Source organism: Lissotriton helveticus, chromosome 9 (genome assembly GCF_964261635.1).
Source record: "Lissotriton helveticus chromosome 9, aLisHel1.1, whole genome shotgun sequence".
NCBI classification, from domain to species: Eukaryota; Metazoa; Chordata; class Amphibia; order Caudata; family Salamandridae; genus Lissotriton; species Lissotriton helveticus.
This window is the reverse complement of record NC_136070.1, coordinates 774,295,859-774,320,766: the sequence shown is the minus strand read 5'-3', so window position 1 is coordinate 774,320,766 and position 24,908 is coordinate 774,295,859. Positions and strand designations below refer to the sequence as shown.

The 24,908-nt window shown below is 45.7% G+C and overlaps 1 protein-coding gene and 1 long non-coding RNA gene across 3 annotated transcripts in view; one reads left to right on the top strand and one right to left on the bottom strand.

The window, feature by feature from the left end:
• Nucleotides 1–24,908, top strand: part of MARK4 (microtubule affinity regulating kinase 4) — an 811,738-nt gene that overhangs the window by 241,374 nt on the left and 545,456 nt on the right. For both annotated transcript variants that reach the window (XM_078660898.1, XM_078660899.1), the window contains exon 3: nt 20,968–21,021. In XM_078660898.1, the coding sequence (XP_078517024.1) occupies nt 20,968–21,021 (54 nt within the window). The remainder of the gene's footprint in view (nt 1–20,967; nt 21,022–24,908) is intronic.
• The window catches only part of LOC144781859 (uncharacterized), a 302,411-nt gene that overhangs the window by 81,563 nt on the left and 195,940 nt on the right, over nt 1–24,908 (bottom strand). The window lies entirely within an intron of this gene.

Genomic DNA, 24,908 nt, shown 5'->3' with positions numbered 1-24,908 from the left:
TCTCTGCGGGTTTCCTACTTAAATGTTAGATCAGCTCTGAGCCACTACCAGAACATTTATGATTTAGTTGAGGATGGTGCCCCAGATGTCCTAGCCATCACGGAAACCTGGCTTCAGGACACGGATGTAGCTATTCCAAATCTGGTTTGTCCTCCTGGCTATTCTATGTTCACTCTGAACAGACCTTCCAGAGGTGGCGGTATAGCGCTCATAGTCAGGTCCTGCTTTGCATGCGTGTGGAGTGGCCTTAACATCGCCGGTTGTGAAAGCGCCTCTTTTAAAATTACTGTCAGCCCTGAATTTACATTCTCTGGGATGGTGGTGTACCGCCCGCCGGGTAGTGATGTGGTGTTTCGAAGTTCGTTCCCGGATGCCCTTGGCACACTGGTCACAGGGTGTGCCAATTACTCTATCTTGGGCGACCTGAACTTACATTTCGACACACCCTCCAACTTGGCGGTTCGTAGCATCGCCGCTGACTTAGAGGCCTTTCAGCTTGTTCAGCTGGTTTCGCAGCCTACCCACATAGGGGGTCATACTCTTGACCCCTTTGTTGCCAACTTGCCGGAGACTAAAATTACATCTATTTCTCCGTTAACATGGACCGACCATTTTTTGGTGACCATTCTGTGTCCCATTCCGACGGCCCCTTCCATCCCGTCGGTGAGATGTGTTCCAAGGAGATTGTGGAATAAACTTAGGCTAGAGGATTTTCACCACCTTCTAGCGGAAGATCCGTTGGGTCCACTGGAAGATGTGGAGGAGGGGTATGACCGCTTCTGCTCCTGGACTACCAGGGCTCTCGACACTCTGATTCCCATCATATCGAGTAAAATCAGTACTAGAGAGTCGAGCCCCTGGTACGACAGTGCCCTGCGTGCCTTGAAGGGAGCCTGTAGACGGGCAGAAAGAGCTTGGCGAAAGACATATGGAGCTGATTTAAAAGCTGCATATGCTGTATCCACCAAGATTTACCATCGGGCCATTTGTCGAGCTCGGGCAGCTTACTATGCTGCAGAATTTCGCTGTAGCCCAAACCTGTCGAAGACCATCTTTAAGGCCGTGAAGGATCTGGTAGCGAAGCGAACTTCCTCTGTAGTGGTGAGTTCCACCTCCCACTGTGAATCCCTGGCTGCGTATTTTCTGGGGAAAGTCCAAACAATCTATCGGGCATTCCCTAACACAGGGATCGACTTGGGAAGTTCTAATGCGACGCCACATTCTACCACCCTGCTTTCCTTTCCCCCTCTTCCCTTAGATGGGTTTGACAAACTCGCTTTGCGAGTTAAATCTGGCTCTCCATCTGATCCAGTTAGACCTGCTCTGTTTAGAGAGCAGGCCTTTATGGGGCGCACTGTTGTGTGTTCCCTTGTCAACCTATCTTTGGAGGCAGGGGTGGTTCCAACTAAGTGGAAGCAGGCGGTGGTGTCTCATATCCTCAAAAAGCCTTCCTTGGACCCATCTAAGCCTGAAAACTATCGTCCCATCTCGCTGCTGCCTTGGCCGGCGAAGATAACAGAGGCCCATGTCAACTTGGCTCTGTCTGAGTATCTCGCACGAACCAATGTCCTCGACCCCACACAAAACGGCTTCCGTGCTGGGCACAGCACGGAGACCGCCCTCCTTGTGATGGTGGAACATCTCCATGCGGTGCTGGATGCTGGACAGACGGCGGCGCTGATACTGTTAGATCTCAGCGCCGCCTTCGACACAGTCTCCCACAGCATCCTCCTGCATCGGCTCGAGGAGATAGGTGTCGGCGGACAGGCTCTGCAGTGGTTCCGCTCCTACCTTGGCAATCGTTCCTTCTGTGTTTCCATCTCTCCCTTCAAGTCCAACTTCCAACCACTGGCCATGGGGGTTCCGCAGGGATCCTCGCTGAGTCCCACATTGTTTAATCTCTACGTGAGACCGCTAGCTGATGTCGCTAGGCAGTGGGGCCTAACCTTGGTCTCATATGCCGACGACACACAGCTGGCGGTTACTCTCATCGGGGATGCGGAAGTAGATGCCCCCAGGTTTCAGGATGGATTGAAGGCGGTGGCTAGCTGGTTGACAGGGAACTGTCTCCAGCTGAATGCCACTAAAACAGAAGTTATGGTTGTCGGTAGGGGTGCGGAACTCTGGGGTGATCACTGGTGGCCATCTGAGCTGGGACCATCCCCGGCGCCGGTTCTGGAGCTGAAGAATCTGGGAGTGTGGATAGACTCGGGTCTGACTTTCGTTGGACATACTAAAAGAACAGCGGCTTGTTGCTTTGGTCTGTTGAGAGGCTTAAGACCTGTTCTTAAGTACTTTGATGCCCCAACCAGACAGTTAGTAATCCAGGCCACTGTCATCTCTCGCCTGGATTACGCGAGTTCTCTTCTCGCTGGGGCCAATCAGGCTGAGCTTACTCGATTACAACGGGTACAAAACGCCGCAGCCAGGGCGATTGTCGGCCTCCCTAAATTCTGCTCGGTGGCGAATGTTCTTCGCTCCCTACACTGGCTCCCAATAAGGAAGCGTATTCTTTTCAAGGTACTCTGCCTGGCTTTTAAGATCTTGAGAGGCATGGGCCCCGAAAATTTTGTCTGGCTCTCTTTCCCTTTATGTCCCTACTCGCACTCTTCGCTCCCAGGGCCAGGCCCTGGTTGTAGTCCCCAGATACAGGCTTTGCCGCATGGGCGGCCGCTCCTTTGGTGTAAAGGCGGCATCAGCTTGGAATTCTCTCCCGGTGGAATTGCGCCTGTTAGAGGATCTTATGGCTTTTAGGAAAGCCTTAAAAACATTCTTGTTTTAGTCTCTAACCCCTAGCCTGTGCTATGTATTTTAGAGTGGTCTCTTTTTTTTCTCAGCTGTGTTATGTTTTTTATGCACTCCCTTGTCAAATGCGCCAGGACACTCCTTAGCTGGAGTAGCTGTGCGCACAATAAAAACCAATAACATAACATAACAATCAGACAGTCTACATGACAATCAGGCTCTCTCAGCTTGCACCTTTCTCTGTCTCCTACTAGGCACAAAGAAGGATTCAGTTTCGTACTACCTCTCTAATTTGTTGTATTTACGCACTCCTTGTACTCACCTATTTATATTTTGTAATGTGTTGTATAACGCTCACTGCTTGCTATACATTGCTATTTTATATTGTTTGCTGCATACGTTTCACTGCCTGTAAAGCGCTCTGATATCCGCAAGGATCTGGTTCGCGCTCTATAAAACTTTCAAAATAAATAAATAAACTTCCCTTTATCCAGTATATCTCCTACTGTGGATATACCAATGTTGTTCCAGGACTTGAAAGCAGGAGGTTTGAAGTCTGCTGCCAGCCGTTTGCCCCTCCACAGTGGAGTCTTTTGTGTGATCCTACTTGTCCATCTCATCTTTTCTGTGGCCTTTTGCCACGCTAGCAGGGACACCTGTGTGGCTGGGGCCAAAGCACAAGAGCCTCCTCCCCCATATAGATAGGTGAGGTGTGAGTGTTTCTCTAACCCAGGGTGGTCTTGTGGAGCATAGATCCACTCATTTATGGCTATTAAATGGGATGCCCAACAGGAGCCTTCGATGTCTGGCAGCGCTATGCCTCCATTGTATTGAGACCTTTGTAGTGTACAGAGCGATATTCAGAGGGTGACCGCCATCCCATAATGGTGCCCGCAGCCCTTTATTTATTGCTGCAAAAAAAAAGTGTTATTGACTGGGTAGTAAGTGTTCTGGAGAGCATATAACAATTTGGGTAGGTTAATCATTTTAAAGAGGGCAGCGTTGTCCATAGGCGTTAGGTGGAGGTCTCGCCAACGCTCGACGTCCGTAAGAAAGCTGGTGAGCACCCTCCCAACATTACGTGTGGTACAGATCTACTTTTGAATGGTCATGAAGATACCCAGGTATTGTAAACCTTCAGTTGACGTTTGCAGACCCCCTGGAACTGACAATACAGGTGCTGAGCCCTGTTGGGGCATAGGCTACTGACTTGGCCCAGTTGATGGTATAGCCAGATTGGGCCCCATATTCGTCTATTACCTCAAAGAGAGAGGGGGTGGTAACACCGGGTTTTGATTCATTAAGAAGCTTTTCATCATCGTATAGGGACAGTTTTTCTTCATATTCGTCCTCGAGATATGTGGAACCCATGGATGTGTGGTTGTTGTCTAATCACGCAGGCCAGTAATTTTATTATAAGAGCAAATAAAAGAGGGGACAGGGAGCAGCCTTGCCCCCCCCCCCCCTGCAAATTGGGAATTTGCCAGATGTCACCCCATTCATTCTGATCTCCGATAGTGGATTATTGTAGAGGAGTGCCACCCAACCTCTGAAGTGTGGACCGAAGCTATATTTTAAAAGAGTTTGTTCTAGGAATGGCCAATGAACAGCGTCAAATGTCTTTTTAGCGTCCAACGATAAATGTGTGTGGGGATGGGCGATTCTGCACCGTGGTCATCCATATGTGAGTTCTACGTAGATTATGATGGGCCGCTTTTCCTACCATGAATACTGACTGATCCCTGTGTATTGACAGCGTGCAAGGACTGACAGAAGCCTAGTCACCAGGATGGAGGCGAAGAGTTTGGTCTCCATGTTTAACAAGGAGGTGGAGCTGGTTTGCCTTCCTTGAGGAACACTACTATTGTGGCCTTCTGGAGGTCTGGCAGCAGTTCTCCCTTGTCACCTCCCTCCTTGAACGGGTTAAGAAGATAGGGCCCTGGTAAATTAGAGTTCTTTTTATAGAACTCTCCAGGGAATCCATTTTGACCCTGTGTTTTTCCAGGCTGCTTTTTGCCAATTGCCTCTTTCACCTTCTTGAGTGTCAAATTTGCCTCAAGAAGCTTCCTTTCTTCTCCTAGGGAGGGCAATTTGATCAGGCTAAATAGGCAGAAATCGTCCAAGGCTCTGGGAGCAGTATCGCAGGCATAGAACGGTCTGTAGTAGTTTGCAAATTCTGATGCAATACCTATGTCTGTAGTAAGGTCTTCCCCTGATTTGCTATTAATTGACCTGACCCATAATGCATCCCTTTCTCTACGGCCTTGCCATACCAGAAGTCTTTCAGCTTTGTCTCCCGATTAGTACAAGCGGTGTGGGAAGCCAATGTTTGCTGTTTCATTTTTTTCTGCACAGAGTCTCTAAATTCTGCTTGATATGCTGCCAATTGCCTTAGTTTGGTGGAGTCAGGGACCTTCATCAGGGAATATTCAAGCCGTTGGACCTTTTCCTCTAGTGCCTCCAGTTCAGCCTTCTCCCTCCTTTTCTTCGGGCCGCTAGATTTTGGGCTCTGTCTCTCAGTACAGTATTTTAGCCCTCCCATAACACTGGTCAAAATTCCACCGAGTGCCCATTTTTTTTAAAAGTAGAGCTGTGTGTCTACCTAAAGGCACCGAAAGAGCATTTTGGACATTTTGTTATAACAATTCACATTCAATTGAGCCTCCTTGAACTGAAATTTGTGACTCAACCGAGTTTTGAAATTGCATTGGCACTAAACAGAGTTTGCACTTTTGAAAAAGGAAATATAGCAAACAATCAATTAATAGATGCCATCTCTCTCAAAAAAACGGTTATAGGTTACATTAAATATACATCTCCTGCGACCAAAAATGTACTATTATTGATATAGCGACACATTTGTATATTGATGTACAAAAAATTCTTTTTTATTTATTGATTTGTTTGGTTAAATGGTCATATCGCATATTCTTTTTACATTGGATACATTTAATTACAGTTTTAGTAGCAAATCAAGTGAAAATACATTCATCATATACAATTCATAAGACAAGACATGAAACCCAAAAACATAATTACAACAAGTCACACTGGACCGGTCAAGGTTTTGTAGTAGTAGGCAAAGCGGTTGGTTTTGACTACGCGCGTTTGGCAAGTTGCCTTCATCAGGTGACCGTCATTCGCACAACAAACTGGACAGAAAAAAAACTAAGAGAAAATCGGAATACAAAAAAAAATATATATATATATATATATATATGTACATATTGTTTAAAAACAAGGTGCATAACAAGGTCGCAAATTGATATATTACATTCTTATATACAACTATTAATGAGAGAGATCAGGTCATTCATTATGTACAAAATTTAACACTATATACAATGCAGCTCATTCTTAATATCTTATGTTGTGTATCCACAGGAAACCAGGTATCTAGATCTGGTGTGTATCAATTCAAATTTCTACGCATATTTTAACATTCTGCTACTTGACCTGTCTATCATATATATAGACAGACTGACTTTGATCGTTTTAAATAACGTTCGGTAAACATGACATAAGATGGAACATCTGCTCTTATATTCTATGTCTTTCGTATGTACAGACAGACTGACCATGTTCGTTTTCTAGAATACAATTGGGTAGACATAACATAAGATGGAACATCTGTAATTATATTCTCAATCCTATTCGACAAAAATATAGGGACACTATACCAACATTGTTGAAATTATCTAATAATGAATATAGTTTCTGTCAGCTGTGTTTTAATACGTCATAGGAAGGCATACTTACACACTAAGTATACTTACATAGACAGAATATCAAACTGATGGGGATCAATGGTTATTCAGATGTATTTCTACGGTATAGACGATTGGCTTCTGTTTATATTAATCAAACACGCTCCTAGATGTAACCAAAATAGACATAGATACAGTTCATTTGGTGTTGGTTTGTAACCTATTTTAAGGTTTATTAACTATTTCTAGTCTCGGGTCATGTATGAAGAACTCACTTTTTTTAAAATATATATATGAGGGAGTTATTTTAGAGTACATTAGATTAGTGTTGGATTCCTATGGAGGTTTCAAATCTATGACTTTATCATTCTCCTATTCTCTTTTATTCCTTAGAGGCATAAATATTTACCGTTTTGTAATTGGAGGCCAAATAGTGCAGGTAAACGTAACTGATAGCAGTATTCAAATGTTCAACCTCATCAAAGGTCCTGACTGGAGAATGGTTGTCTTTTGTCTATATGAATGAAAACATACACGAGTCTTGATATTGGCACTGAATAAGCTTTCTTTCATAGTATTTTACCTTAGAGAGTAGCGTTTTACCTCCCATGCATAAACGGTACCCTAACGATGATAAAGGTGTACGCTACCTTAGGAGACAGAGGGATGTTTGAAATAGACACAGCCTGGTCGAGTTCTAGAGCCTTGATAATACACGTATTAGTAGTGCTAGAATAAAAAACACAGAAAGAGGGTTGGAACTAATGACAGCCATTCTGTGCTGGGATCGGTAATATATGGTACGTCATGTAGGTAAGTGAGGTACCTTACCTTTGTCCATTATAAAAATATGGTGATCTAATCTTGTAAGGTAGCAGCGTGCAGCATATGCAAGACGATACAGAATATATGTTGCAATCCTAAAGGGGAAGACACAGAAGGAACGTTCCTCACTTACCTACATGACGTACCATAATTTACCGATTAAGAATGAGCTGCATTGTATATAGTGTTAAATTTTGTACATAATGAATGACCTGATCTCTCTCATTAATAGTTGTATATAAGAATGTAATATATCAATTTGCGACAACAAATACACTACGGTGGGGTAGGACCCGGGGGAATTTTTAAAGACCTAGCTCTGGGAACGGCCCCCATAGATACATAACAATACAACAGAGTATTAGAGGGTCTAAAAAGAGGAGGTTATAATTGTGTGTGGAACAAGCTAAGGGACCTGGGACTCAACAAACTAAACCCAAAAATTGGTGCACAGTGACAACTCTAGAGATGGTCAAAAGTACCCATCAGTCACCACTCGAAACCGCCCTTCATCATTTGGGATTTTATTCTCAAAACCATCTATGCAGTTGTATTGTGTTCAGACAGAAGGAGACCAAGGTGTAATAAGTCCCTCCTTCTCAACAAGCAGATAGTATGGTTTACCACTCCTAGTAGCTTGTGAGTGGTCAGATGTGGTATGACTGAATAAGTGCAGTGCAAAAGAACTCATAAAGTGGAAAGTAATAAACATAAGGAAGTGAGTTTAAAATAGGGTGAGGAAGCATAGAACAGACTTTATTTGGGTGATGCTCGCTCTCCCAATATTAAAAATTTGTTAAAGACAGTTGAACAAATACACTGTCTCAGGGTGGAATTCGGTCGACATGTTTCAGCAACAATTGGACATGATTATCCTTGCTTTCTTCAGGACCATTATAACAAACAAGTGCTACTGCATCAATAAAACAAATAATAAGTGACAGCTAAAAAGCAATAGTTACAGACAAGTACAGAGATCACCTGCAGTTTCCAGGCATCTGAGTCGACTGGGGAGGCCTCCCCAGTCGACTCAGATGCCGGCTAGGAAGTACCGACGGTTAGAGCGGTGCTTCACTCCTTTCCTGAGCCACTGCCAGGTGGGGTGAGGTCTTCACGTCTTACAAATTATGTGAACGACATAAGCTGTAAGCCTAAGACAAGACGTTTTTCGCCTGGAAACTGCAGGTGATCTCTGTACTTGTCTGTAACTATTGCTTTTTAGCTGTCACTTATTATTTGTTTTATTGATGCAGTAGCACTTGTTTGTTATAATGGTCCTGAAGAAAGCAAGGATAATCATGTCCAATTGTTGCTGAAACATGTTGACCGAATTCCACCCTGAGACAGTGTATTTGTTCAACTGTCTTTAACAAATTTTTAATATTGGGAGAGCGAGCATCACCCGAATAAAGTCTGTTCTATGCTTCCTCACCCTATTTTAAACTCACTTCCTTATGTTTATTACTTTCCACTTTATGAGTTCTTTTGCACTGCACTTATTCAGTCATACCACATCTGACCACTCACAAGCTACTAGGAGTGGTAAACCATACTATCTGCTTGTTGAGAAGGAGGGACTTATTACACCTTGGTCTCCTTCTGTCTGAACACAATACAACTGCATAGATGGTTTTGAGAATAAAATCCCAAATGATGAAGGGCGGTTTCGAGTGGTGACTGATGGGTACTTTTGACCATCTCTAGAGTTGTCACTGTGCACCAATTTTTGGATTTAGTTTGTTGAGTCCCAGGTCCTTTAGCTTGTTCCACACACAATTATAACCTCCTCTTTTTAGACCCTCTGGTACTCTGTTGTATTGTTATATATCAATTTGCGACCTTGTTATGCACCTTGTTTTTAAACAATATGTACATATATATATATATATATATATATATATATATTTTGTATTCCCATTTTCTCTTAGTGTTTTTTCTGTCCAGTTTGTTGTGCGAATGACGGTCACCTGATGAAGGCAACTTGCCGAAACGCGCGTAGTCAAAACCAACCGCTTTGCCTACTACTATAAAACCTTGACCGGTCCAGTGTGACTTGTTGTAATTATGTTTTTGGGTTTCATGTCTTGTCTTATGAATTGTATATGATGAATGTATTTTCACTTGAATTGCTACTAAAACTGTAATTAAATGTATCCAATGTAAAAAGAATATGCGATATAACCATTTAACCAAACAAATCAATAAATAAAAAAGAATTTTTTGTACATCAATATACAAATGTGACTCTATATCAATAATAGTACATTTTTGGTCGCAGGAGATGTATATTTAATGTAACCTATAACCGTTTTTTTGAGAGAGATGGAATCCATTAATTGATTGTTTGCTATATTTCCTTTTTCAAAAGTGTTGTTTCCCTACATATAGCAAGCCTATCTCTGTAGGGGTCCCCTGTTTTCCAAAATAACTAAACAGAGTTTGAACTGAGCATTTATAATAGATTCTGTCCAAACTACTAAGAAGAGTACCAAGGCCTGAGTATGCTGAATGAGCACAAGGGTGTCCCTTTCTAACAACATTGAGTAGGGCTAATGAAATCTCACGAAGACCATTTGCATATATTGCGCTGAAATCTTCGATTAAACGCTCTAACATCAGAGAACTCATGGAACCTAGATCTAATACTTGTAGACGTATGCTTATGTGTAAGAGTATTTGTAGTTGTGACATTCGTATTGCTTTACTTGTGATATTGAGTCAGCCCCATTCTTCTTCCGTAGAGGAGCTTAGATCTACAAGTGTCCCTGAAACGCCATTTTCTGCTGACAATTGTTTACCTGCAGCAGATGAGAAAGATGTGCACGTAGATTCATCTAGAGGAGATTTTTCACTGAACGTGTATGCTAAATTGCCTCATGAGTTTGTTGACAGTGTGGATGCTAGGGATTGCTGTTTGTATGCAAATACCAGTATCAGCTGCTGAGGGGGTTACAAACGATCACCTCCTTAACATATGGAGTTTACCTGTAGTTTATTGCTGAGCTTATTTTATGTAAATGATGTTCTCCAATAGAATTACAGGAATCATGAGGTGGTATTTTCAGAAGTTTCTGTGTTGAAGCATCTGAATCGCCAGCCTAATGCTAAAACTTCAGAGATGATGGGATATTTCTTTAGACCCACCATGACCTTAGATACAGCGTATGCGCGTATACATAATTTAACTTGTTACATAACAGGTATAGAAAAGAAATTAAGAGATTCAGTACAAAATACACAAAGAGATATACTGGCTAAAGCAGCAACCCATTCAAAAGTACCCCTATGGACTAGAGAGGAAGGAGAGCATAGGTTAGTGGGACATTTAGCTGCATTAGTGCTAGATTGGCACCATAAAGTGAAATTATGCATTTTCATTAACCATCTACAACAGACACAAATTGTGTGGGAAACAGCAAGTGTGATCATACATTTGAAGTTTGTGGATATTGGGATTATTTTTAGATAGATCAGATACTGTTTTTCCATGGAGTTTATTATATTTTAGGGAAGAATGCATTTTACAGGTTCCCCAACAGATGGTATGGAACATGTTACCTTGGGATAAAATGAATCATGTGGAACAACTGGGTGAGAACATTCGAGAACTAAGAGAGGTGCCAGTGCTAGTGAAATTGTAGTGGCCATCTTTGCTGCATTAATGCCATCTATAGGAGTGATACTTAACTCACAGAAGATTAGAAAGCTTTCTATTGTAGTTGATAAATTATCTACTAGTACAGCTTGAGGATTTTTAGTGATAGATACTGAAAGAGTTGCTATAAGTTCTATGGTTTTGCAGAATCGACTGGCATTAGATGTCCTTGCAAAGAAAGAAAGGTCTGTCTAATGTTAAAAGTACTATAATGATGTACTTGCATTCCAGAAAACAAACAGTAAGGACTTGAAGAAATATATTAAGAACATTTCTGATTTGAAGAAAGATTTAAAAGGGTTAGAAACAATAGGTGCTTGGGAAGCAATATGGAATGGATTTTCTGCTATGGACAGATGGTTTGGAAGTAGAATTGTTGGAAGCATCTGGAAATCTTTAAAGATATTTGCTTTTTGTGAATTATTCTTGTCTATAAGGGATACAAACCTGAACAAGTGAGAAAGCGAGTGAAGAGAAAGAGAGTAGACCTAGAACCAGAAGACAGACAACGCAAATACTGTGATGACATAACATTTCTGGAGGATTTCAGAAGAAAGATGATAAAAATGACTAGATTGTAATTTGTTCATCTGATAAAAAGATGTTATTGTAGATGTGATGGCCTGATTAGCCATTATAGTGGGGATTGGTACAGCGTAATTTTGACCCCACCTTTACAAGTCACAATTGCATAATCTAAATGGGCACTTAGCACATTTCTTGTGTGGCCTAATGACATTAGTAAGAAATGTTGTACTTGGCATCATTATTGAAGTACATTCACTGTAGAATTAGAGAGTTAATACATAACTGTGTGCCTTAACTCATTAAGCAAGATTTATTGTTTAGGGTGGTGATTGAATGGAAATCATCCTCACACATATAGAAGTGATTACTCTAGAAACGATCATGACTTTATGAAACATGTGCACTAATATTACACATATATTTTATATAATTTGTAGTTCATAGTCATACTTACACGTGATGATTATTAAAGATTTACTGTATGCCACATGCAATATGAATCTAATGTACTGACGAGTTATATTAATTTGTGTTCAAATGTGCACCCACATATTAAATGTGCCCCATTTGATTTAATAATTAACTTGCCTTTACTAGGCCTCTTTTCCTTTCTGCTCAAAATACTGTTTTCCATTTCTGCTGACATGACTTTTCCCTTGCAGGTATTCACACGCATTGTTAGTTTGAAAATAGATACAGCACTATATCAGCGATAGAGAGAGAGCCTGAGAAGCAGACTTTGATGAAGGAACATGGGGAGTCGGAGCATAACTAAGGAGTCCTAGTCATCAATGTTGTCACATGGGTTGGTGGAACGAGGACAATGTTATTCCCATTTTCAATGTGGGATAGTTTGCCAATGTTTCAGCTTACAACATGAAAATGGAAAAGGACAATGGAACCCCTGATGACGCAAATAGAGGGGTGTTACCTGCATGAGTCTGGTGTGAAAAACTGGAGTTTAAACTGTGTGATGCTGGAGCACTTTTCCTTGGACTTTGAGAAGTTTAGACCTCTAAGTTTATATCCTTTGACTCTTGCTGAGTGTAGCTTAGGCTAATGCTCAAAATTCCCTGACACAAGAAGACTCTTGAACAAGCTTCTGCAATGCTGATACCTTCCCTTACTTCCTAAACTTCATTTTTAGGTTTCGACCTGGCGAGGGGCAAAGCCCCTCCCAGATCGAAAACTATTGTCTACAGTAGGGATGTTCGGACCGCCTCTGTTTCCAATTGGCTAGCTCCATAAATGGAGACTAGCCATTGGGAGACAGAGGCTGTCAATCGCGCTTTCTCTTGAAAACGCGATTCGGGGGCGTTTCTGGTGCTTTTTTTAAGCCCCGCCCCTTTGTCCCGGGCCGCGCTGCGATTGGCTGCCGGCCCGGGACACCCCCGTGACGTCAATCCCGGGCCGCGCTGTGATTGGCTGCCGGCTGGGACACCCCCGTGACGTCAGCCAATCACAGCGCGGCCCGGGACCTGACTTGTTTACACTTTACTTTCAACCATGCTGTGCTGCTGTACAATATAGCTAAAGGACATTGACAAAGGCAATAGCTCCCGTGGAGTAGGCGAGACCTATTGGCTTTGCCAATGCTTGCTAGCACATGCAAGGAGCACGAGTGAAAAAGAACACGGTAGTCGCTTAGCACTTCCAATTGGCCATTCGCGGGTAGTTCCTTGGCTGCAGTCGTAAATAAAAGTAAAGCGGAAATAGAAACGTATCAGCAACTCTGTGTATGTTATGATGTATCTTGGGCTAATCAACCAATAGATTATCCAGCATGGCACTTACCTCTCAACGTGATCTTAAATATCCGATCTGTCACTTCAGCTTCTCTTCAGACTTTCAGATAACTATAATTTGAGGCGGCGTGGGACGGTAACCAGGAAGTTGATTGGCAACATACGAGGCGGAATTAGGAAGCGCTCAGCTGATCGCCTTGCAATTGGGTTAACAAACACCGTGTCCCGCCCCAAAAATGTCAATACATCCACCCACTTCTGTTCCGGAAGAAGTTTGATGCTCCGGAAGTCATGGCTCATCCGCTGGACAACCGGCCTGAGTTACTATGTTATGAATCGCAAATATAGCCGCTGCTTGCCGTGGCTCGTAGGAGTGCGGATAGAGGCCGGTGGAGATCACAATTGCGCACGAAACTGCAGCTGTGCCCCTTGGTTCGGCCCCCCACTCCCCAGGGGGAGGGGGACAGTGGCTGGACCGGGGGTCTCAGTGGAGGCCGCCCCCGGGAGGCAGAGCCCGGGCACCAATGATTGGCGGGAGATAAGGGGTGCAAAGGCAGGGAAAGAGAAAGAGCAGGCCCACCAAGCATTAGGGCTGGGTCAGCTCAGCCATAAATTTAAGGTAGGAATGTGGTAGGGATGATACGGGCTATTTAAGGATGGACACCGGGCACAAAGCCCTCTTTCTCCGGGGAATTTGGCAGGAGAAGAGGTGCGGCGTCGACAAAGTGCGAGGTGAGGTGGGGGAGGGGTGGGCTGGGGGGTGATGCAGCATGGTGGGCATAGGAGAGAATGGGTGGTTGAAGGGCACGGGGCAGCAGGGGCGGAGAGTGGCTCGGGGCTGGGAGTGCGGTGGCGAGGGGAAAGATGGTGCAATGCAAGGAAAGGCTAAGAGTGGGTGGGATAGCGAGTATTTATGGCGGAAGGTAGGGCACAGCGGTTAGACTGCCCGCAAATTAGCTGACCATTGACGGCGCATGGGGGCGGCAGAGGATGGGGGGGAACACCAGCAGGGGTTATGGGTTTGCTGACTTTACTGGCTCGGGTCGGAGGGGGCAGGCTTGGGCTATTATGGGGATTGGTTTCTGGGCGGCTAAAGACAAAGTTCCTGGCGGCTGGAATACGGTGCTGTCTGAGGGGCTCTGGCCGCGCGCGGGCAAGGGCATCGCAGAGTTTCCAAGTAATGGTGACAAAGGCATCGCGCATAGAGAAGATCGAATAGGCGTCTTGCGGGACAGTGGCGTGCGTCGGAATGGGGCAGGGTTGCCATGGTGCGCAGGCAACAAAAAGGACAGCAGAAGGGGTGAGGCCGAGCACATGTGGGTAGGTGTGAAGTCGGGGATAGGCGAGTCCTCGGGACTTGTGCCAGGGAGGAGCGCTCGGGAAAGGGTGCCTGCATGTAAAGTGTAGGGGCGCAGGGGCGGGTCGTGGGTGCGTGGTGGGGGTCGGGAGCAGGAGGTGGCTTGGCCGGACAGTGGGCAAGGGTGTTCGGTGGGGGGTGAGGGGCGGGCGAGGGCTTGTGGGCGGAACTGCCAACACGGGGTGAGGTCGCGGGGTGCCTCGCAGACAGTGGCCTCAACAATAAGAAAATAATTTTGACTACCTCATGTATTTTGTTTGATCACAAATGTCACTATTACCTTATGTAACGTAACGTATGCTTTTGTAATGTTTCTCATTATGTTTCATTTCTGTTTCTTTTGTGAAGCGCTCTGACACCTTCGGGTAAAGTCCGCGCTATAGAAAAATGCATAAGTAAATTAAATAAATAAATAAGGGGAAGGAAATAATTAACGGCGCGGAGGGTTGGTGGTCAGGGGGGGTCAGGATTAGGGGTGTGCTCTGCCACGGGGCGGGTGCTTACGGTTGCGCCCGGGGCGGGGGCTCAAGGACAAGAAGGGGGTGTATGGAGATGCAGGCCAGGTGGGGGAAATGTAAATGCCGGTGGGGTATGCGAGACACGGAGGGTGTCAGGTTTGCAGGAGGTGTGATGAGAAGTACGCAGTCGGGGGGGGGGGCAGCTCTCGAAGCAGTGGGGGCTCCGTTTCGAAGGGAGGTCTCGGGGGGAGACAAAAGGTGAATGGGCGCAGGGCGGGCGGCGGCAGGGACGGGACTGCGGGGGTCAAATGAAAGATATGCTGGAGGGCTGATTGGAATGACGGAGCGGTGGGCGAAAGTCAGGGATGGGGGGGAAGGCTCTACGGCTAGACGGCGAGTGCAGTCTCAAGGGATGGGTATGCAAGCGCTGCTGAAGGGATGGGTATGCAAGCACTGCTGGCAGAGGGCTTAGTTGCGGCTACACGGAGAGGTAGCTCATTCGAGTAAGAGGGCGACGTCGCCTCTCAAACATAATAATAGGAAGGTAGAGAAGGAAGGTGCGGAGTGATTATGGGATGAGCAGGAACGTGCAGTCAAGGATAGCGGAAAAAGCGCCAACGAGATAGCCATGGAGGAGGCATAAGGGGGTCGGATTACAGGGTAAAGGAGGGAGGCATGGGGTGGATGGGAGGGGGCCGACCAGGAGAAGGAACGCGGGGAATAGGGTTATGGGCGAGGGTTAGGGAGGCACAGTTTAGTGCCATTCGGAGAATAGTCCTCCGATGCAAAGGGAACAGAAATAAGAAGGGATTTGTACATGCGTAACATGAGCATATAGTTTGGATGGCACTCGTGGTGAATAAGTACTAAAGGTATACTGCAAGAAGTAGGCATAGAGTGTGTCGGATGGAACTTGCGGCCATTAGGCGGCTCCTGGCAGAGGTACAAGAACAAGTTTCACTTTTGCCAGGAAGGGGGGACAATAAATTGAACGATGGATGCTTAGAATGTCAGGCGCTGTCCCGGTGAAATTCACGGGGGTTTGGCTGGGGGGAAGGGGGTGGCAGGGCGTAAATAACGGAACAGGGGGGATGGGAGACGGTAAGGGCGCCAAAGGTAGGGGGCGTAGTGGGGCTGCCACTGGGGCACCAACGCAGGCAGCCAGGGAAGACACAGCGTAGGGGGTAGTGACAGGAGGGAGGGAATGGAGAAAGGAATTTGTAAGATGAGGAGAAGGGGTACTAAGGGCTGGCGAATTGAGGAGGCAGGGGCGGAGCCTGCCCCACCAGGCATGGCGGGGAGTGGCAGATAAGGGAGGCGGGGGGCGAAAGGTGGAAATTGCCCATCCCCCTCCCCCGGTAGTAAAATAAGAAGGCATAAGTCAGCGCAACAGGGAGATACGTATGGCTACAGAACAAGTGGGGAGTAGGAGGTTCAGGTGTGAATGGTTAGGGACAGACCTCGGCCTCTCAGTAGAGACACGATCCCACTCCTGGCATCTGCGGGGCGAGCGCAATAGACGAAAGTTGAACTCGGAAGCATTGTTGCCATGAAGAGGGTGTGAGGGCATTGAGGACAATGGCACGAGCAATATGCCCAGGGGGCGGGAAAGAGGGGGTAGAGAGAGGATAGGCAAGCATGGCACACCGCTGGCGGCCTCAACGCTTCATTGCTCCGTTAGGGTCCTGTGCCGCACACAAGTGAGGAATGGGCTGGAGCAGGCGGCTGTCAACACGTGGGGTACAGGCCGGGGCTCTGGGCGTCCACGGAATAAAGAAGGGATAAGGTGTGAAAGACGGAGGACGGTGGGAATGGGGGCCTCGGAAAGGGGATGGGTCCAGGCAGAGTTCCGGAGTGTCTAGCTTATTTTGCAGTAATATACTTCTATTGGTACTTTGTTTTCTCTTGTAACGTGCACACTTGTCACTTTTTCATCATGGCACCTTTGCTATCTCGTGTATTTGTTTTGTCGCTTTTGCCTCGGGTAGCTTAGCGCCTGCTTTTGTAGTTTGTTCGCGGTAGTGTTCTCCTCATGTAACAGTTCTGTTCCTTGTGTGGGGCGCTCTGGCGCCTTCGGGTGGAGTCCGCGCTATATAGAAGCGGTAAATAACTAAATGGATATAGGTTGAGGCCCAAGGAGGGCTCAGGAAAGGACGTCGGGCAAGACGTATAAGGGCTGCTAGGGTGTCTAGAGCAACACAAAGAGGGGCAGTAGGGGTGAGGGTGGATCCGAGAGTGGAGCTGCCGACGGGGTGCCGAGGCTACGGTGCCCAGGAGCAGTGGTTGGGGGGGGGGGGGGGGGGATGGGCGTCGGCACGGGCCCTTCATCCTTCCTTTGCAGATTGTGTTGGTGGTTCAGTGCTGCGGGCGCTGGAGGGGGGGGGGTTAATGCGGGGTCAGGCGCTGTCGCAATGCCTTCTTTGGGCCACTGTCAGGGTGAATTGATGCATATTTATTTTAAGTGTCCGTGAGGTTTCAACAGCGGCAGAGGGGAGGAGGGTGATCAGAGGATGGGTAGGGGCGAAGTCGTTGATAGGGGCGTACACGTGACGGCTTGGACGCGCCAACATGAGCTTGAGAAGGAGGGGGGCCGGATTCGAGTTGTGGGTGAACAGGTCGAGGGTTTGTTGATGCGGGGATGGCGAGGCGCGGGAGCACAGGGGTGGCCGGTAATGATGGGGGGGGGGTTCCCCTGGGTGATCCAGGCTGGGGGGCTGGAAGAGATGGGCGACTGCTGCGTAGCATGTCTAGCACTAGGGCGGCCTGGCCGATGAGAGGGTCAACAAGGGGGATTCCACGGGGGTCAGCAGGGGGGATTCCACGGACGCCCAGCGCATGGCGAGGGTTGGCCGGTTAGAGGTTGCACGTTACTCGACTAGATGTGCGGCAATTATTTTATTTGTTTGTGCGTGATGGTGTGGCGCGGGCTTTGCCCGGGGGCGGCGGCGGCGCCAAGAATAAATAAATGAGGAGAGTATTGCAGGTGTGCAAATGATGGGGGTACAGCGCTGGGTTGGGCGGGGGCGACAATTGTGGGCGGATGCGGGAGGGGGCAAGGGGTACAGTACTGGCGGGACAGGTTGCAAGAGGCAAGAGTGAAGGGGATTGTCTTCGGGGGGGGGCAAAGGGTAGCAAAGGAATTCTGGGGGGGAGGGGGTGAAATGGCGCGGTGAGGGAGGGCCACGGTGGGGCGCGTCCTCATGGTGGGGCGAGCCACACAGTAGAGACACTACAATTGCTTCCAAAGATACTGTCTGTCATTGCGATTACTCGGTAATTCTCGGCAGGTTAATATCAGCCGAGCAAGGGCTGTAATTTTAAGTAAGAGGCAGAGTGGAGCCTCGGGCCTCTTAGAAGGGTTGAAAGAACAGAGTATCGTTAATGCGCAGATGGTAATTTACAAATTCTTTTTGAAGGTAAAATGGGAGGTGAAACAGAAACCAAATCAGGAGCAACAATAACATTTTCAGAAGATGAATGGGAGACCACATCTCTTTGTGAGATAGGAGAGGTGGATGTGACAACACTATTATGCAGATTAGATGATACAACATTTGAAGAAGAACCTGAAATCAAACAAAATATAATCATCCAAATTCTGAGTAATAGCAGTTTTTAGGTTTCGCCTATTATCATTCGCTTGCGAATGTAATAGGCGAAAATTCAAGGGCTCGGTCGACTAGTGAAACCACTGTGGTTTCTTCACAGTGCATGTGAGGTCACGTGGCCACAAAAGCGGGTCACGTGACCACACAAGCACGCGCATCTCCCTAATCCGCAAACAGCATTCATTCAAAAACACAGAAACCCCCGCCCCCATCCGGCTTCCCTCCGCGCATCTGCCTGCCACACTTCTCCTCCCCTCGCATGCATTCCCGCCCCCCCACCAGGCTCTCCCGCCCCCATCCGGCTTCCCTCCGGCCATTTGCCTTAATGTAGTGCTTAATTTGTAAAAGTATAACTGCTGTGTCCCAAAGTTTTGTTCTGACGCTCTCAGATTACCAAATAAACAGTGTTCATTCCACTTCTTGGCCATTTAATCGACCTCCCAACTCTCCATGCCTCCTCCTTTAATTGTTTTCCCGCCGCTACCTCTCCCTTTTGTCACTGTTTTTCCTTAATTACCGTCCTCTGCCCCCCTTTTGTGTTTCACTTTCTTTTGCACTGGGTCAAAGTTTGTAGAGGAAATTTTATGATTTGCCGTCTACAAAAATGAGTCCACGTGGGTCCTGCTGTACAAAGATATTACCCTACTTTATCCAGACAAGTCAACACATTCTCTAAATGTTTCACAAGGCATGATCATGATATTAAACTCCACTGCACTGACTCGGTCTCTGTGAGGGTTGACTTACTAACTTGCAGCAGGACTCACTCCCTTCCGTGGCAATTTAATCAGTGCGGCCAAGGGTCAAATTTAGGGCAGCTGCTGAGACAGCTGAGACTTGAAGCAGGGGCGGCCGGAGGTGTGAGAAGACAGCACTGCCTTCTGCGAGCCTTGATCATGGTAATTTATTTGAATTTGCCGCCAAGAAGCCCAGCGCCTCAGCCTCCTGCCTCCCACAAGTGAACTCTGGCAGCAGGCAGCAGCACGTGACGTCAGGTCCCTGCCAAGCCTAAATCAGTGTTGAACTTGTTACACACCCTGACTGGCTGCGTCATGTCTAAGTAGCAGCCATTGGGCACTAACTCGACCTGACGTCATCAGAGAACCGCACCACAAATCATCCCCGAGCTGTGATAAATTGTTGAGGCCTTACATTAGGCTGCAGAGCGAGTGCTCCAAGCCTGCCAGAGCAGCACAAACGGGGTGCGCCGCTGCCAGCTGCCCAGTAAGAGTCCACATTTTAATTTTGCAGACGAGCGCTTAATAAAACAATATGTCTTTGTAATACTTGGCATGACTGCATCACGGACTCACGGACCGAAAACAAAACCGGTCCCCTATCAAAACAAGCACTGGCGTTGCCAATAGGTTTCGCATTTGGAAAGTTGGAGCTATTGGTTTTGTAAATGACATTTTATATTTATATATCGTTATTGGCATTGTCAATAACAATATATAAATATAAAATGTCATTTACAAAACCAATAGCTCCAACTTTCCAAATGCGAAACCTATTGGCAACGCCAGTGCTTGTTCTCATTTCCTGTACTTCTCTAGATTTTCCTATTTTTCTGCAGTTCCCTGAATTTTGAGATTCCTTAGACTAATGAACCATCCTTTTTAGTTTGGACGTATACTTAGACTACTTTAGATTTACTCATGTATAGACGAGAGGACCAAAAACTCTTCTCTGAGCATCAGATATTAATGTTCATGTTTTGTATTGCTGTGACTGAAGTTCTTGTTTGTTTAGTACTGATACACCTAAATGTCTTTAGAAGGTTAGGATTCCCAGTTGTTGTTTTGTACTTTATAGCATGGTACTGAGTTTTGTGTGCTTTAAAATGATTTCTAATTTTAATGAATCTTCTTAACCTTAGGTACTGTTTCACCGTCCTTATGTGTACCCAAATGGATTACACTGTTAATTGAAATTGATTGTTGTATTGTTTACTCTCCTGACCTCTCAGTCGGATAAAAATGTCCACCTGAAGACAAATGGTAAGAGGGTAGGCCCAAACTGCTGCATTACTGATGTGATGGGTGTTCATACTTACATAGAAGATAAAAACATCTTTATCCTCTATTTGCCAGTGTTTGTGCTACTTGATATTCCATTTTACATTTACTTATAAATCAGTAAACTTTTTTTGTACCAAGTCTTGTGTTGGTCTGGCCAGTTTGGTGCCGTAGGTCTTTAGAATCCTTCAAAAGAGGTTATTGGCTGAATCAGTTCTATTATTTCAAGGCTGTGTTATACACATATGTCTGTGTGCTTTTGTGATTAAACCTTGCAAGAAAAATTAGAGCTTTAATTGTATTTTTTTCTGCTTGTGTTAGGTGGCAATAAAGATCATTGACAAGACCCAGCTGAACCCAACAAGCCTACAAAAGGTATCTGGAGTCCCTCATTTTCTTACATGAATGCCTAGATTAGCTACAGTACCTGCAGCATTAATTTTGTTATGTGCCTGTTCTTAAGAAAGTATGCCCTCTTAGGCTTATTTCAATAAGTTATAGAGTTGAAAGATTTAGGAGAATACTGTTTGTCTTTGGTTATGTGGAATTGCTTTTTGGAATACTTTGTCTGCAATGTCCCAGTGTTTTACACGATGTCGTGGTTGAACATACAAACTTGTTTTGCTGTATGATATTAAGTGTCTATAGTATGGCTCTGAGTACACTTCCATGGTTGAATATATTATATAAGTCACAGTGATATAGTAGGTACATATCAGTGTCTAAATATCACATGCGTCCTCACCTCTTTCTCAACACTGCTAAGGCCATCATTAAATTCCTAAGTTACAAGAAAATTGGAGAACTAGCCAAGCTCTAAAAACATACTTTCTTACCCTTTGACAAAATCCTAAACTTTGGCATAGGTATATTGTTAGCACTTCCTTGCTAGCACCTCTACTTCCTCCACCTCCACAGGCCAATTGGCTAGCAGCGAAGTATACTTTAAATTGCTTACCATGATGTTTAAGGTCATATATTGATGGAGCCCCCTACTTGGCTTTGACTTTATTCACACACCCACAAACCTACTCTGCAATCCTCCCAAGTTCAATTTCTCATCGTTTTTGGACCTCCTTTTGCCCAATCCCTCTCTCTTTCATTCTGGCTGCTCATGCTCTTTCACTGGACTTCCATACCCTGGATCTTAGGGCTGGAATGTAACGATGTTGAGGCCACCGCCTTTTGGTTATGAGGGACAGAACCTAGTCATCTATGAAAGACATCTCTGCGTGGAAAAAATGAAGAGAAAACTGTTGACTCCCCTGACAGGGAGTGGAATAAAACTCCAGGTGAAAACCTTGCACTGTCTGGTAAACCCAGGGGTCCTGTGAAATCATCAACCAATGGTGATAAAGCAACTGAATCCACCCCCTACCATGATTTCGGACTGAGTAAGTAATCTCATCTGCGTAAGAGGTATCCACTGTGTTGTCTCTGCCTTGGTAACCCCTTTGGCGGGTGCAACCTCGGCCGCCTCAATTTCGTGTAGGGTAGAAGTTTGATCGACGCTGGGGGGGCGCCTCCTCCTCTGGGGGCGTATGCTCGTGCGGCTTATTGAAAGCCACTGCCTGGCACTCGGCCACGATAGCATCCGGCCCTGACAAAAAGGCCCCTGTTAAAGAACTTCTTCAACAATGTCTGTTCTTTGTCTAATGCTGAAAATGTCAGCACACTTTCCTAAATCTTAGACGAACTTGTCGCCGAACAACAAACCGTTGGCCAAAGTGCCTGCCTCGTTGGAGGCCAAATCTGCCAGTTGCGGATCTATACGTATAAGAACTGACTTGCGCCGTTCGGTGGACAATGCACAATTGGCGTTACCTAGGTGGCATAGTGCTCTCTGTGCCCATTCCCGGATTGCACCCGGGTCCAAGTGGGATTGGTTGTCCTTAGCTTGCACAGCCAAATCCAGAATCTTTGTGATGGGACAAGAAATATCTAAAACCTTGTGCTGGTACAACCGGCTGCACATATTGCACTCCTGGAATCGTCTCCTGGTCTGAAAGAGAATTTGAAGAGGATGTGGAGTGGTTCGCCGTGACGGTGAAACTTCTTGGGAAACCAGGTGGTTCAAAATCGTCAGTATTTCCATATTCATGGTCCTGTACGACTGACTGCGCCAGTTGTGAGAGGCCCTTAGCTTAGTACCCTCTAGAAGTACTGCAGGCAAAGCCTGCCTCGTGCCAATCCAAATCATATTTAGTTGTGCCCCCTTCTGCGCTCAACAGTTTGCGATGGCCATAGCGTTTCTGGGGCTGGGCAAATGGATGTAAGGCTTTATTAATGCTCGGTTCCCGAACACTGCACTTGAGTATCGATAGCTTCCACAAGGCGCTCCTCCATATCCTGTTCAAAGGGGACTTCTGCGTATTCTAGATAGTCCTCACCCTCATATTTTTGATATGCTGTTGCTATTGCACAGAGGAACAGGAGAAGGTTCAAGGGGAGAGATAGTCCCAACCAGGTGCAATATTAGCTCCCACAACTAGATATCAGGGTCCAGGGGAAAAAAAAAGTCGCCAAAGTATATTGTGGAGGAAGGCACCAGTCTCATCTATGGCAGAGCCCATGTGAACGTTTTTTGTGCCCCGTTGGGTGTTCTCCAGGGACTTCTAATTCCTCTGGGTCCTTCCCTGTGGTCGCGTGGTGAACTGATCGGTTATCCCAATTTAGGCATCACCGCACATGAGCTAGTCAGGCGCAACGAGAGAGGACAGGATTTGAGCAGCCCGTATACCCCAGCTCCCTCTCCCGCTCCACGGCAACTGCACAGCGGGTGGCGTTGCCTCCGCGTATATCTCCGATTTCAACAATAATTAAAAAATATTGTTTTCAATAAAGCACCGTTCAATATATGTAAATTAAAGAAAGTAAATGACTTAACTTCTGCTGCTGCAGCAGCAAAGAAAGAGGAAGTGATGTGGTTACATCGACTTATATATACTGTATGCCCCTATGATTGGCAGTGACTGGACTACTGGGGTTCATGGGAAATATGTGAGGGACTCCACAGGGTCCCTCACATATTTCTTTACCTTATTTTTTTATTATTATTATTTTTTTAAATAGTCCAGCAGCTGCTATTTGTCATTTGCTGCCGGGCTGCTCCTCAATGCAAAAATTTCTTTTTTTTCACAACTAATTTTTTTCTTTTTTACTTACCAGTCCAAATAGTGCCAATCGTGGATTGGTAATCTTTCTAAAATAATGGTGAACACACGAACAAGCTCATGCATGGGTGGTGACGCATGCATGCACATTTGTCATCACAAATGTGCATGCCTACTGAATGACTAGCCCTAGCAAAATTGTATTTTATTGTATTGTAATTTCATTTATATAGCGCTTACTACCCCTGTCGAGGAGTCAAAGGGCTTTTTCAGCGAGTAGCATGCTACTCCAGAACCCATAAAGGATTAGTGGTGAATTACTATAGTGAAAAATGAAAGTAATTTGAATGGTGGATATTTTTGTCATTTATTTGGATTGAAAAGGATAATGAAGGGATAGAAGAGGGAAAAAGGTTTGCATTTATATAGCGCTTGCTACCCTTGATGGGGTTTTGAAGTGCCTTTTCGGCAGGTGGCACGATACTCTGGAGCCCTTAAAGGATTAGTGGTGAATTAGTACAGTGAAAAAGGATTAGTGGTTAATTAGTACAGTGAATTATGAAATTAATTTGAGTGGTGGACATGTTAGTCTGTTATTTGGATTGAAAAGGATAGTGGAGGGATGTTTTGTAGCTCATAGCAGTAGGAAGGAGGCTTGGGATGAGTAAAAGGGAGGTGGAGGGGAAAGAGTCAGAGGGAAGAGTTTAGAAAAGCTTGTTTTGTGGGAATCGGAGTAGTAAAAGGCATGAGATGATGCAAGGAGGGGGGAGAGTAGGGAAGAGTCTAGAAAGGGTGTTTTTGGTGGTAAATAAACTTGTAGCTTGAATTGTGTCCTTATGAAATACATGTGTAAACTTTGTTGTCGTCACAGGCACAGAAAAAACCTTTATCCGTTGGAAAGTTTTCCCACAAAATACCCTTCACTTCACGGTGGTCTGCTGTTGTACTGACATACCTGAATATGGTTGTGCCAACCGAGAATGACGACCTAGCGGGTAATGAGCTAAGTCTGGATCACCCCAAGATCGACATCAGTCATCCCACGGGTCATGAGTTGGCAAACTGTGTCTCATCGGGGTCACCTGAGTGAAGGGTACCCTGATCATTTGAAAGGGGGGGTGGGGCGCGAAACTCTAAAGTGAATATGGC